General features: G+C 42.2%; 1 protein-coding gene and 1 long non-coding RNA gene across 2 annotated transcripts; one reads left to right on the forward strand and one right to left on the reverse strand.

The window, feature by feature from the left end:
- Positions 1-4,408: 4,408 nt before the first annotated feature.
- SRSF3 (serine and arginine rich splicing factor 3) lies at positions 4,409-12,985 on the reverse strand. The gene is made up of 6 exons (XM_034767521.1): positions 12,848-12,985; positions 11,493-11,700; positions 9,638-9,772; positions 7,447-7,485; positions 6,283-6,369; positions 4,409-5,962 (listed from the first exon to the last, which is right to left on the reverse strand). The coding sequence occupies exons 2-6, from the start codon at positions 11,696-11,698 to the stop codon at positions 5,935-5,937; spliced, it is 495 nt and encodes a 164-aa protein (XP_034623412.1). The 5' UTR covers positions 11,699-11,700; positions 12,848-12,985; the 3' UTR covers positions 4,409-5,934.
- LOC117875923 lies at positions 12,294-13,741 on the forward strand. The gene is made up of 2 exons (XR_004645390.1): positions 12,294-12,834; positions 13,580-13,741. It is a non-coding gene; the product is annotated as an uncharacterized LOC117875923 (long non-coding RNA).

Below are 13,741 nucleotides of genomic sequence, written 5' to 3' on the forward strand. Positions count from 1 at the left end.
ATGGACCTATCCTCCAAGAACTTATCTAGTTCTTTTTTGAACCCTCTTATAGTCTTGGCCTTCACAACATCCCCTGGCAAAGAGTTCCACAGGTTGGCTGTGCACTGTGTGAAGAAACACTTCCTTTTGTTTGTTTTAAACCTTCTGCCTATTAATTTCATTTGGTCCTTCATGTTTGGCTGTCAAATCTGAATCCAGACTCATGCCCTGGATCCATGTTATCAGATCCAGATGCAGGCTTGGTTTCTGGCTCTGGATCCATAGCTGTTCACTACAGGCTTGTACTCAGCTGTCAAATCTGGATCCTTTTCCTTTTTTTAGAAAAATACAGCTCAGGATCTGTGCATTGTTGTGGATCCAGGTCTGGCTTTTGCAGCTCCAGGACCAGTGGGTGGCTGTTAAATGGAGATCTGAATTTTTCAGCCCCAGATCCAGGCTTGGTTGCCAAATCAGGATCCTGGTTTTACAGCCCTGGCTCCATGCTTTGCTGAAGGACCAGACCCTTTGGAAACTGGATCTGACAGCCAATCAGTTTAGGGACATAACTAGGTCTCCTAGGTTTCAGAGTAGCAGACGTGTTAGTCTGTATCCGCAAAAAGAACAGGAGTACTTGTGGCACCTTAGAGACTAACAAATTTATTAGAGCATAAGCTTTCGTGGACTACAGCCCACTTCTTCGGACGCATCCGAAGAAGTGGGCTGTAGTCCACGAAAGCTTATGCTCTAATCAATTTGTTAGTCTCTAAGGTGCCACAAGTACTCCTGTTCTTTTTGCGGATACAGACTAACACGGCTTCTACTCTGAAACTTGAAAGNGCTTGGATTGCACACACTGTCCTCAATGTTTTCCTTTCCCCCCCCATCTGCTTTTTTCCAGCTGTGGGTGCAAATTTTGTTCACATTCAAGTGTTTGGTCAGGTTTTTTAAAGAAAAAGAGCTTGCCAGCTGGCATGGGCTTTGTTTGGGGGTGCCTCACAAACCTCTGCTGATGGAAGGCTGGTCTGCTAAGTCTGGCCATCCCTAAGTTCCACATCTACCTAATGATCTGGTCTCCAGGTCTCAGATTGACCTAGGAGACCTAAAAAGAACAGGAGTACTTGTGGCACCTTAGAGACTAACAAATTTATTAGAGCATAAGCTTTCGTGGACTACAGCCCACTTCTTCGGATGCGTCCGAAGAAGTGGGCTGTAGTCCACGAAAGCTTATGCTCTAATAAATTTGTTAGTCTCTAAGGTGCCACAAGTACTCCTGTTCTTTTTAGGTCTCCTAGGTCAATCTGAGACCTGGAGACCAGATCATTAGGTAGATGTGGAACTTAGGGATGGCCAGACTTAGCAGACCAGCCTTCCATCAGCAGAGGTTTGTGAGGCACCCCCAAACAAAGCCCATGCCAGCTGGCAAGCTCTTTTTCTTTAAAAAACCTGACCAAACACTTGAATGTGAACAAAATTTGCACCCACAGCTGGAAAAAAGCAGATGGGGGGGGAAAGGAAAACATTGAGGACAGTGTGTGCAATCCAAGCTTGCTGCACCTTTGGCAGTGGGACTGAAGAGTGGTTGGAACACCTCATTTTATATCCTGGGAACTCCCCAGGATTGGAAGGGGAAGGAGTGGCCTCAACAGACTATACTTTCTATAAGGCCTGGTCCCCACTAAGCCCCCACTTTGGACTAAGGTATGCAAATTCAGCTACGTTAATAACATAGCTGAATTCGAAGTACCTTAGTCCAAACTTGCCGCGGGTCCAGACGCGGCAGGAAGGCTCCCCCGTCGATGCCGCGTACTCCTCTCGGCGAGCTGGAGTACCAGCGTCGACAGTGAGCACTTCCGGGATCGATTTATTGCATCTTAACCAGACACGATAAATCAATCCCAGAACATCGATTTCCTGCCACCGGACCCTCTGGTAAGTGAAGATGTACCCCGAATCACAGTGCAGGTGCTTTGATTCCACAAGCATGGACAGGTAAAGGCTACTTGAAGAAGTGCTGAATTTAACAGTTTTAATTAAAGGAATCAAATTCCCTTTAACACATTCTTCATGTTTTAGTGGGTTTTTGCTTTACAGCCAGCTTAGCCAATGAACACCAAAGTTCATTATAAAACCAAGTCACATGTTCCTATATATACTTAACTAGTTGCTGAAAGCCTGTGTTAGCACAAAGGTGTAACTTGTAAAATTGTGGTGTTTTTAAAGCTGAAACTTAAATTGGATAACAGCATGTGAAGCCCAGTGAGGATTGAACTCAGTGATTACAAAAAGAGCCCTCAACCATTGTTTAGTAGTTTATTGCTTCATGGTGATTATGTTCTATGCTTCAGAGTGGTGTTTGGGGCTTACTGTGTTCTGGTTGTTTTGATTTGCATGTGGGTTATCTTGTGCTAAAACTTGTGTAGATTGGAGTAGATGGCAAGCTTCAGCTATGCCTGTGTGGGGTAGCAGATGCTGGGTGGATATTTTTTTTTTCCCTCCCCCACACACACTTGCAGCTGCTTCCATAGCTTCATGCTCTTGGGATCTTACTACAGAGGTTCCAAAGGGAGCACCTGGAGTCTTTCTAAATAGGGTGCTAGCAAATTGCAAAAGCAAATCCACCACTTAGCATCTCACACTGGTTATGGAATGGATGAGTTTGGTGTGGAAAACATGCATTGTTAGAAGAAAGCATTAAAAATAAGGCACTGTCAAGGATTGCCTCCTGGCCAGATTTATAGCTGTGCTTTACAGTGATTCTAGCACCTTCCCCTGAAGCTTGATCTGAGAGATACCGGAATAAATAGCACCATTGGTCTGACGTAGTAGGACATTCCCTACCTAAATAAGGGTCAATTTGTTTGTAGACACATTTTTCAGACAATATGAGAGAGGCAGGTTGAGTCAGAAAAATTCCCATCTACACTGTGGTGTGGGAACCACACAACCACCCTTTCTGTACCACTTTGCAAAGTAAAGAATGCATTGTTTTAGTCAAACTGTAGTTTTAACTACCCCCTCAAAGCTTAACCTCTAGAACCACCCACCTGTAGCTGGAAAGCTCACTCCCAGGAAGCTGTGAAGAATGTAAACATCCCAGTGGCAGCCCCTGTACAAATTGCTGAGAGCAGAGGGGGAGGAAACAAATAGCTCTGATTTGGTACATTTTATCAAGGCCAGTGGTTCCATTCTAGATAGTTGCCTTGTTTTACAAGAGGCTACATAAAAAGCACTAAAAGGCAGTACAAACTAAAATTTAATACAGACCAAAGCAAGCAATGTCAGTATTAGTGCTGTGACAGTTTTGTAAGCACATAGTTTAAGTGAAGTAAAACTTGGTACATAAGAAATTAGACTCTTGAAAGGGGTACAGTAGTGTGGAAAAGGTAGAGAACCACAGAGCCAGGTCATTTCCACACTGGTGTCTGGGTGCTTTTCTAGTAGTATAAAACATCTGCCCAAGCACAGAGACCAAATGAGTAGTAAGGAGTGTTTAACACAAAAGGATACACCAAGAATCAAAGTCAATAATAGTAACAATGTCCTACAATACATAGTAGGGTAACCTCCCAGATAACTAAATCCAGACCCACTAGCTGCCCAGTGTTGCAACATGGTCATCAGCTAAGGCTGCCTAATTTGAGAAACCCCTAAATCAAACTCCAACTGAAGTCCACAAGACCTGTATGTTCTCTGCTCTTCTGGAAGAGACCAAGGTATCATGCTGGACATGCAAAAACTAATACCCAAGCTCACTGACTTCTTGAAAATTTGGTCACTTTAGAATGTTACCTAAAATGTCAAGATTAGAGAGCAAGTTCATGCACAGATGCAGCTTATTACAATGCAGCAATTCATTTCCTATTATTAAAAATACCTTTAAAGATTAGTCCATCATATCCAGAAAAGCATGTAGTTAGATAGTAACCACTAAAATTCTACAAAGGTAGATGACTTCTATCCCATTTGTGTACACTGTTTAGGATTTTTAAAAGGGAGTGTAAGATTTTGCTCTAGTAAGACTGCAGCAATCTTAAAGTGAAAATACTTGCCTACTGACTGGTTTGCCTACTTTTTTTGAGCATGCTATCAGTTTAAGCAGAATGATTAAGAAAGTGACCATTTTTGCTAAATTACCAGGGACTAATTTTTTACTTCATGTTAGTCAGGAATAAGCCCCACTACATCAGATGGGTGAGACATGGATGCCAACCTCCAAGAACTGAAGCTGCTACTGAGTGATTTATTGTATACAGTGTATAACTCACTCCATTTTATTAACACCTAACAGCTGTATTTTCCTTGTGAATAAAAGTCAGTAGAATGGCACTAGTATAACAATTCCTTGCATTAAAACTTCAAGATTAAAGAAAATGATGCAGCACCCTCCTCTCTTTTTAGAGACATTTCAGGAAATTAAACCACAAGATTGTTCGAAGTATGGTGGATTTAATCTAAATGCACAAAAATCAAAGAATGATGTACCATTTTCCCCCCAGACATAGAAAGAAAAGGAGCATTATGCAGTTTGGTGCTCTAATTACACTTGAATCATGCCATGAATTATTTTTACACCCTGGGTGAAACCTCCATGCAAGACTTCAGTTTACAGACAAGCAATTTTAAGTCTCATGGACATACATGATAAAGCTAGGTTGACAAATTCTGAATCTCTAGTTATTAAACAGGTTGCCAACTCAATTATGGGAAGTCAACACCCTAGATATACTGAACTGTTTTTTGAACAAGTGTTTCATTACTGAGAAGCACAACACTAAGCACTGAATTTAAGAGTAATCCTGACAGACTGCCCAGCCATCATGGGATCATAGATCCAGCCTCGTTAAGTCATGGAGCACAGTTAGCTATTTCTAAGCAGCAAGTGGCTTCTCAAGGACTTGCATTTTACAACTGAAATGTAGTACTGCTAACTAGCAAATTATTCCAAATATTAAAATTTAAATGGCTGCGATTTGACTCCCTTTACCTTGAAACAGTATTAGATTAGAATTAAGATGTGCCTAAACCATCCTGATTTAAATGTTCTGCATAGAAATGTGTTAGATACTCAAAAGTTAAATGCTTACAACAAATTTGTAACCAAAACTTTAATCCCAAGGATTTCACAAAACATTTTACAAGTGACATGAAAATTCTTGCACAGTAATGTTTTTCACTTCTACAATGTACCCATATGCACTCAAGCCATCCACTCCAGTTGTGTAATTTGGTCTGCTCAGAAATTCTGTAACATATGGTTAGCCAAACAGCTTGCATTTTAGGCTATCAAGTATTTTAAAAAAATGCTCTAATTACATTAAGTACAAAAGTTACCTAGGCCCAAGGGATAAAAAATCTACATTTTACATAATGTAGCTCTTCAGAGTTCCAATATGGGATATCAACAGAACTTCCCAAAAAGCTCTGTACAAAACTATCTGCAATTCAGTCATTCTTTCTACTTGCTACTGGGTTTGCAATTTCTGCCTTCTTTCCAAAAACTGTACTAGGAATCACCATCTTGTTCTGGATAAACTAATAGCCGGATGTCATAACAGATGTTTATCACAATGAATATTCACTGCAACCTTCCTTTCAAAAGTTATCTACATTTGATACCCAGAAAAGATTCCAGGACAGAATAGAAATATATTTTTCTGTCTATGCAAGACAAGTTGAACACCACTCAAGGCAAATGAAAGTTAAGCATACGGGTACATTGTAAAACAAAAAGTTTTATTACAAATCATATGATCTGTTCAGAACCATATACAGATTCACATCTTTACATTTGTCACCTGTTACAAGATACAAGAAACAAAGCAAGTTCAACAGCTAAAACATTTTAAAAATGCACCAAGCTTTATGAAGTCTCCAACAAAACACAATGTTCTGTACATACTCCTCCCTCCTGTGCTCAGATCTAATGACTTCCTGTACACAGCTCCTCCTGAAGTCCTATTTTCTCTCATTTGACCTGGAACGACTAAATAAGAGAATGAAAGTTAGTTTTATTAGAGCTGGACTGGAAGTAACTTCCCCAAGTAAAATAATAAAATTAGTTCCAACTCTAAATTAGATACTTGAAACTTTTGGAAAGTGCTTTAAAAACTGTATTGAGTGGATGAAGTTATCAAAACTGATCTTAGGTTACAAGTTCATTGAGAGAAGAACTTACCTAAAGCACTAAAGAAAAATGTTCACTGTAGCAGAGCTTTCAGTTACTGCATCGATGATATGGCATAATAAGATTAAATTATCAAAATTAAATAGAAAGTGAAATCTGAAGATGCAACATATTCTTACCTACGAGACCTGGAAAAGGAACGGGAAGGCTTGTGATTTCTCTCCCGTGAAAGTGATCTCTCTCTCCTTCTGTCTCTAGAGAGGGACCTATGAGATTACAATGAAAGATGAATATCCACGAGTGAGAAGTTTAACTGGATTATATTACAAGAGAATGTTTGAATATGCATGACAGACCATTACTGTGCAAAGAAACGTGTAAAGATAGGTTCAAGTGTATTCAAGTGTCTTACAACTGAAGCGAACAAGAAAATTGCAGGCCTTTCCATCTTTGCAATGTACTATTTGAGCACCACATTAGTTTTTTATATCAAATTGCCTTTTTCAGATATCACTGCCTTATGTTTTAGCATGGCTAGTTCAGCACTGCATTAAGGGTACAATTCTATTACACCTCATTAAGAAGTATTCTCTGTAAAGTTTGGAACTATTTAATCAGGAAACTTATCCATTAGTAAGGCAGTTGTGACAGTAGCCTCCTTCCTCATGTAGTTAAAGAGGAATAATCAGCTTGAATTCGGATACTGCTTAAAACTCCTATTGCATACTTACATTTAGTCAAATTTTAAAAATTAAATGCATAATACTATAGTACTAGAGCCCACTGGTTTCCATCTGATAGTTTCCTGTGCTCAACCAACTGCTGTATCATGTAGCTACATGCTATTAAAGCACCTTTACATTCCAAGAAACTAATGCATTTTAGCGATGGCTGCAACTTTTCCTATGAGTGCTCCGAAGTGAAAAATAGAACTTTAGAGACAGTCCACTTCATGAGTATGACAGCCTTGGGGTACCATCAATTTCCCCAACAGTTTGAGAGAGTGTCTCAACACAGCATCAGAGCGAAGCAGTGTAACAACAAGGAAACACGGCGTATTACTGCCATGCATGCAGTAATGCTAGAAACCTAGCAATGATGGAGCAAACCTGAAGTAATGGAAATGCTTTCCCTCCCCCATCAACCCTGGAACCTATTAAAAACAGTCTTTAGGAAGTGTTCTGTGGAACATTTACCAAATCATCTTAAAACTGTTTTGTATCAGCAGAACTACTTTAAATATGACACTTGAGTGAATACAAGCAAGGACTTCACTAAGATGATTCCTTAGAAAGCACTCTGGATAAAACAGTAGAGCCCAGGTTTAACCAACTGCTGCTTACCTGCTGCGGCTACGAGAAAAGCTTCTCCTTCGTGGTGATCTAGAACCAGAAATAGAAAAATGAGCCTTTTTATCAATTTCTTTAGCATTAATGGGATGAGGTATTTCCCAACTTGTCAAACTCACTGTTGGGCCCAGTGAACGTGCCAAGAAACAACTGGCACCCATCGTCCAGTAAAAACGTATGGAAAGATTAACACAGTAAAATGAAGTTCAGTGTGAACAGCACTTTTGCAACCAAGAATTAATTCACTTTAACTTAATGCTTCACAGCAGACCTGTCCAATGCAACACTTCCATTTCAACTAAATCCACTGCCCAGAACACCACACCAAAGTCCCACAAGTGGTTCCAAAAAACAGCATAGACCAATGTTTTGGAACCCATGCAAGCCAAAAAGGTCCATGACAAGACAAGAGATACCAAGTGGAGAAAAAGTGAAAATGCGCTCTGTGTAAATACTGATATGCCATTAAGTGCTACATTAGAACTGCATATTTGTGACGGGCATTCTCTGAAATGCCATAGAGTGTGTTTAGACTTAAAAACCTTAGCTTGGCCCAGTTCATCCCAAAAAAGTAATTGTTTTAAGTTTTGAAAACGGTTAGTAAAACCATTTAAAGGTGATAGGACTTGGCAGATTTGCAAGGAAAAGCTAAATTTGTTAGAGCTTTATTAAAAATTTAGTTTGGCATCTCACATGCAAATATACCTCATTTACTTTTGGTTCCATTTACATTAAAAGTTTCCTTATCACCCTTAAAAGTTTTATTCAAGCAACATATGTACGTTACCACTCAATTATGCACAGCCAGCCTTTGATTGAGAAAAATAATTACTTATAAGCCGCTTACTCCTTATTTTAACCAGCAGTAAACTGTATAAGCAGGAAAAACTTACTAGTTTTTGGTTTCAACAAGCTAGAAATGGTGAGGTGAGGCTGCCGGACTGACTGCCAAGAAGAATTTGCTGAAAAGGTTTTGCCAGATGTTGCGTTGTATTTAGTTGGTTGGCGAAGGGGGTGTTGTGGATTTTTCCTGCTTTTTTGTTAGCCGAAGGCTGCTGCTGTAGTTGTTGTGAAGACATTTGGTAAATAAACAGCTGAGCTGATTGGCCGGGAATGTGTGGGCGGTCGAGGTGGCTGCTGCCGATTTGGTTAAGGTTGGAGAGAAGGCTGAGAGAAAACAGCATGCTCGGGAACCAAAGGGCGGTGCAACCTGACGACTGGCCATGCCTGGGTCATGTGAAACGACACCAGCCAAGCTGAATGGGGCGCGCTGGTCACATGACGCTGAAAGGGCTAGTTGACTGGCTAATGCAGACTCAGAGGGTGGTGAGAAGAGACATGATGGTGACTCTGTAACGGGTTCATTTTTATTAATAGATGGACCAAAAAGCATATAAAAATGAAAAACAAGCCATCAGTACAACCATCTATCAGCTAACATACGCCTATTGTGGTTTTTTTTAAAACAGCAAAAGGGACATGGTTTCAAGCTTATTCTGTGAGGACTTCACTCACCTGCAATAGGTAAATTCAGTCCTGTATGAACCATGTTGTAGGTGTGAGATGTGCACCGTTATAGGACATCCAGACAATTTAGTCTGGGTCCAAGAATATAGGCAGTTACCAAAAACCCTGCTATATTTTAGATTTGGGTTTGCAAAACTCAAATGACAGATATTGTCACAAGATGTTTTAAATTCTTTACTAGTGTCAAATTAGATTTGTACATTTAAATGCAACTGTTACTTGTTTTACCATTATTAAACAGCTGCCTGCATGGCAAATATTTGAATTGTTACAAAGTGGAGAAATGCACTTGCATGGAAAAGCTAAGTTGCTGTATGTAATGTTTGCCATTATGGAGTAAAGGAAAGGGAACAGCCTAAGTAGATGTATGGGAAGAAAGGGAAAGTGACTAGAAGATGTGCAGATTTTAGGAAGGAAAAGGATAAGTCCGGGGCAGAGGGCACTGACTATCAACTTACAGTGACCTAAGGACAAAAGCCAACGTTCAATACAATTTATGTTCACCTTGATTTTTTTATATAAAGTGTCTGGCATCTCCGAATTGTGATCAGGATGTTTAAGATGTTACCCATCAACATGCTTTAAAGAAAGCCTGCTTCTATGATGCTAAATGGTAACAATTTCAACAGCTCTATGCATGATCTTTGACCTAGGGTACCTGCGGCGAGGAGGAGGACTTCTTCTGCGATAATCATCTCGAGGACGCCTACCCCATGAGGGAGGCGGACCACGATTACGACTCCGTTTTTCACCATTAGACAGCTCCACCCTGACACGGCACCCGCAGAGTGTTCTGGAAAAAAGGTTACTGTTAATGCTCCAAGCAACAAGTCTGTCTGCACTGAAGACACACTGACATAGCACTGGAGAAGGGAAATATTTCTTGTGTACATTTAGTCAAATATATAAGGTGCTTGGATACCAACATAATGAGCCCAATACAAAATGACCTAAACAAATTCATAGGTGACCAGAGCCTCTCCTGTCCAAAGCTACTTACACAGGGAGACACAGCCTTCAGGACACGGATTTTGTAGATTTGACTTCATTAACTCAAACAGTAGTTTATATACATCCGATACAGCTGGAAACTAAAGAGGACTGATTTTACTAAACACTGCAGTTTTATACCTTCACAGCATTTCTGTCTTATGTCAAGATAAAAATCTTAATTGAAGCAGATTTTACTGTATACCCTAGAACAAAAATGGCTTCCCTAATACCATTTCTGAGAGAACAAAAAATCCTGCATCTCCTCTCTCCATATAGAGGATTTTACAAGAAAATTAAAGCAATTCATTTTTAAATTTGATTGAGATGAAGGGACAGCATTTAACACTCAGGTACAATTTACGGAAGTCACAATTGCACTATGGCAGGGATTCTCAAACTGGGACTCATGAGGTTATTACATGGCAGGGTTGCGAGCTGTCAGCCTCCACCCCAAACCCTGCTTTCCCTATAGCATTTATAATGTGGTTAAATATATTTAAAAAAATTAAGAGGGGTCGCACTCAGAGGCTTGCTATGTGAAAGGGGTAACCAGTACAAAAGTTTGAGAACCACTGTACTAGGGTTTACTGTGAAGTTTGTACTCAGTTGTAGCTATAGAGACCTGTGAATTCAAAATCAAGGTAGGTTGCTCAGCTGTTTATAATATGTTCAAATCTGGCTGGCAGTCAAAATGCAAATATGTTTATATCCGTATTTTAAAAGATATTTAATAGCTCAAAATTCAAATATATCTTTGTTCTCATGCATTTCAAATTTTAAACTTAGCTCCATCTTAAAAGCAATGATCAAACACCAGACACTTCTGAAGTGTTACATGTATTTAATAGTATTTATAAGTTATTTCACAAAAACTAAAAATTCCCTTCAACTCAAAATGAAGTGTTATTGATTTAGTGTCCATCTCTTGTGCCCCATATACCAGGTACAGGTGGACTCAAACTAGGCTGAACTCTAGAGGCTCAAGTATTTCTTCTAGATGTGTTTAGGTATTTCAAATTTCCAATCTCAGGCAAAGTCTATACTAGAAAGGGTTTGTCAGCATATCAGCAAATTATATCAGCTTATACCAACAAAACATTTCCTATACCAATTCCCCAAATGAAAAGCTATAGCAGCAAAAAGACTTCTTTGCAGGTATAAATGCCTCTACACTAGGGCTTTGCCAGTTAAACATAATGAATCACACCCTTAACCAACATTACACAAGCAAAGGATTCTAGATTTGGCTTCAATGACCAAAAATATGAACACTGAAATTATCTGTGAAAAAGGCCTATTTTTACAGTTAACCACCTCAATTAAAATGGTTATTCTGCATTATAAATTAAACTAGTCAGTACGTAATACTAACCAACAACTGCATGACTGGTTAAGAAACTCAAGACCATGTTTCAGTGTTACTCGATCTTTGTCAATTTAAGTGTGAATACAAGTTGCTTACTGGCTATAGCATTTAGTTTTAATTAAATTAACTACATCGCCTAAAAAGCAAGTTTTACCTTCCATCTAATTCTCTCACTGCATCAGCTGCATCTCGGGGATCTTCAAATTCAACAAAAGCAAAGCCAGGAGGATTTCTAGCAACCCACACACTGCGCAGTGGTCCATAGTAGCCAAAAGCTCGTTCCAATTCAGTTTTGTTGCCATTGTTGCCAAGGTTACCTACATAAACCTTGCAGTCCAGCGGACAGGAGTCACGATGCATCACTAGAAGAGAAATACTGAAAGTAAATTTTTTTTACTTTCATTCAACCTACAGATAAGTACAGTATTTTGGCCTACATACTCAGTGGTTGTTAGGCTGCTAACTTCCACTGAAATCCATAGGCGTTAGGTACCTAAAAAGTACTGCACCCGGAAACCACAGCAATGATAGATAATGAAGTATAAAGATTAGGCTCCCCACGGGTTAACGTGTTAAAACTATAAACGGATTTTTCTTCACTAGGATTTTAACTCAAGTTAGTTAACTTGAAGAAAGAACACCCTTCTTTGGGAAAGAGGAACGAGGAGTACTTGTGGCACCTTAGAGACTAACATTTATTTGGGCCTAAGCTTTCGTGGGAAGAAAACAGGACCTGTGGTTCTTTAACCCCTGGCTCCTGGAGACTATGCCAGGTACAGGTGGAATCAAACTAGGCTGAACTCTAGAGGCGCAAGTATTTCTTCTAGCTGTGTTATTAGGGAGACATACGTTATTAGGAGACTAGCCCCCCCCGCGTTTAAATGTCGGATCTGGAAAGTTGGCACCAGCAAAACCTGCAGGGGGCGCCGCAGCCCTCGCGAGCCGCGGGCTCCATTGTTCTCAGAGCAGCGCCCGAAGCGGATCTGCGCATCCAGGCGCAGGATCGGGGGCCCGGGATCGGGGTCAGGCCCGGGCGCCCGCCGCAGAGGGGACCCATCCGGCCTAGGCCGGGCACGTACGACCAGCCTGTCCCGCCCCGCCCGGGGCTGCACGGAGCGCGGGGACCCCCTTCCCGCGCAGCTCGGCGGCAGGCCCCGCGCTCCCTAAGCCAGCTCCCATTCCAGGGAGCCGAGATGGGAACTGGGCTCCATCCAGGCCCGCCCCACTGAGGACCCTCGCCCCGGACCTCCCCGCGGCGCCTCTCGCCCAGCCAGGCCTGGTCTCGCCACGCCCAGTCCGATGGGGGGGTCCGCGTTCGCTCCTCGAGTGCGATCTCCCCGCTGCGCCCCCGCCCAGGTCCCCTCAACGGAGCGGCCGCCGCCCGGGCCCGGCACACAAAATGGCGGCGGCTCTTTGTTCAGCGCCGACGGGGCCTGACGCCTCCATCCGCCCCAACGCGGAGCCCGGCCCCAGTTCAGCCAGGCCCTGGTCCCCAGGTGAGGCGCTCACCGATTCCCGGGGTGGGCGAGTGGGTGCGAGAAGGGAGCACGCGCTACGCCGCAGCCGACTCGATCCCAAACACGCTCCCGCTCTGCTTCTCCTCGCTGGACAAAATGGCGGCACCCGCCTTCCCTGCCCGGACTTATATAGCCCCACCCTGCCACCACGTGCCCAACCTGCTGTCAAATCACAGAGCGCCTCTCAAAGGAGTGACAGTTCCATGGAACCCGCCCTCTCTTGCTTTCTGAATAGGCCTGTGCCATGCCTTCCCCCTCCCATCGTCCAGCAGCGCCAGCGCCAGACCTCAACCCTGGGGCCCACTGGGGACCCAGAACGTGGGCTGTGGTTAATGTGCAAAGTCATGAGGCTAAGATGCTGCCCCCACCCTGACACCCCAACACCAGGGGGTTCAGCGCCAGAACCCAATTGGACTGCCTATAATGGGATGAACCGAACCAAACCAAACCCCCCCCCCCCCCCCCCGAGGGTGATCAGATGTCCCGATTTTATAGGGACAATCCCGATATTCGGGGCGTTGTCTTTTATAGGTGCCTATTACCTCCCACCCCTGTCCCACCAGGTGGGAGTCAAGCTCAAGGAGCCCCATGGAGCTTAGAGAGCATCATATTTTGAACATCTGCACAACATATTGTGAGCACTGTCACATTTTGTCTGCTCATATAAGCAGAGTTTAATTAGTAGGCAGAGTTTGGAATAGTACCTCCACTTTTTTCACTCTAGGCTGATCCCCCGTTGGAGACTGACTGGGAGATAAAGAAAGTAACCCCTTCAACTTCGGATCCTTAGCCCAAGAGAATGTGCTACAGAAGAAGTGCATCCGAAGAAGTGAGGTTTTTACTCACGAAAGCTTATGCCCAAATAAATCTGTTAGTCTTTAAGGTG

This window comes from Trachemys scripta, chromosome 4 (genome assembly GCF_013100865.1).
Source record: "Trachemys scripta elegans isolate TJP31775 chromosome 4, CAS_Tse_1.0, whole genome shotgun sequence".
NCBI classification, from domain to species: domain Eukaryota; kingdom Metazoa; phylum Chordata; order Testudines; family Emydidae; genus Trachemys; species Trachemys scripta.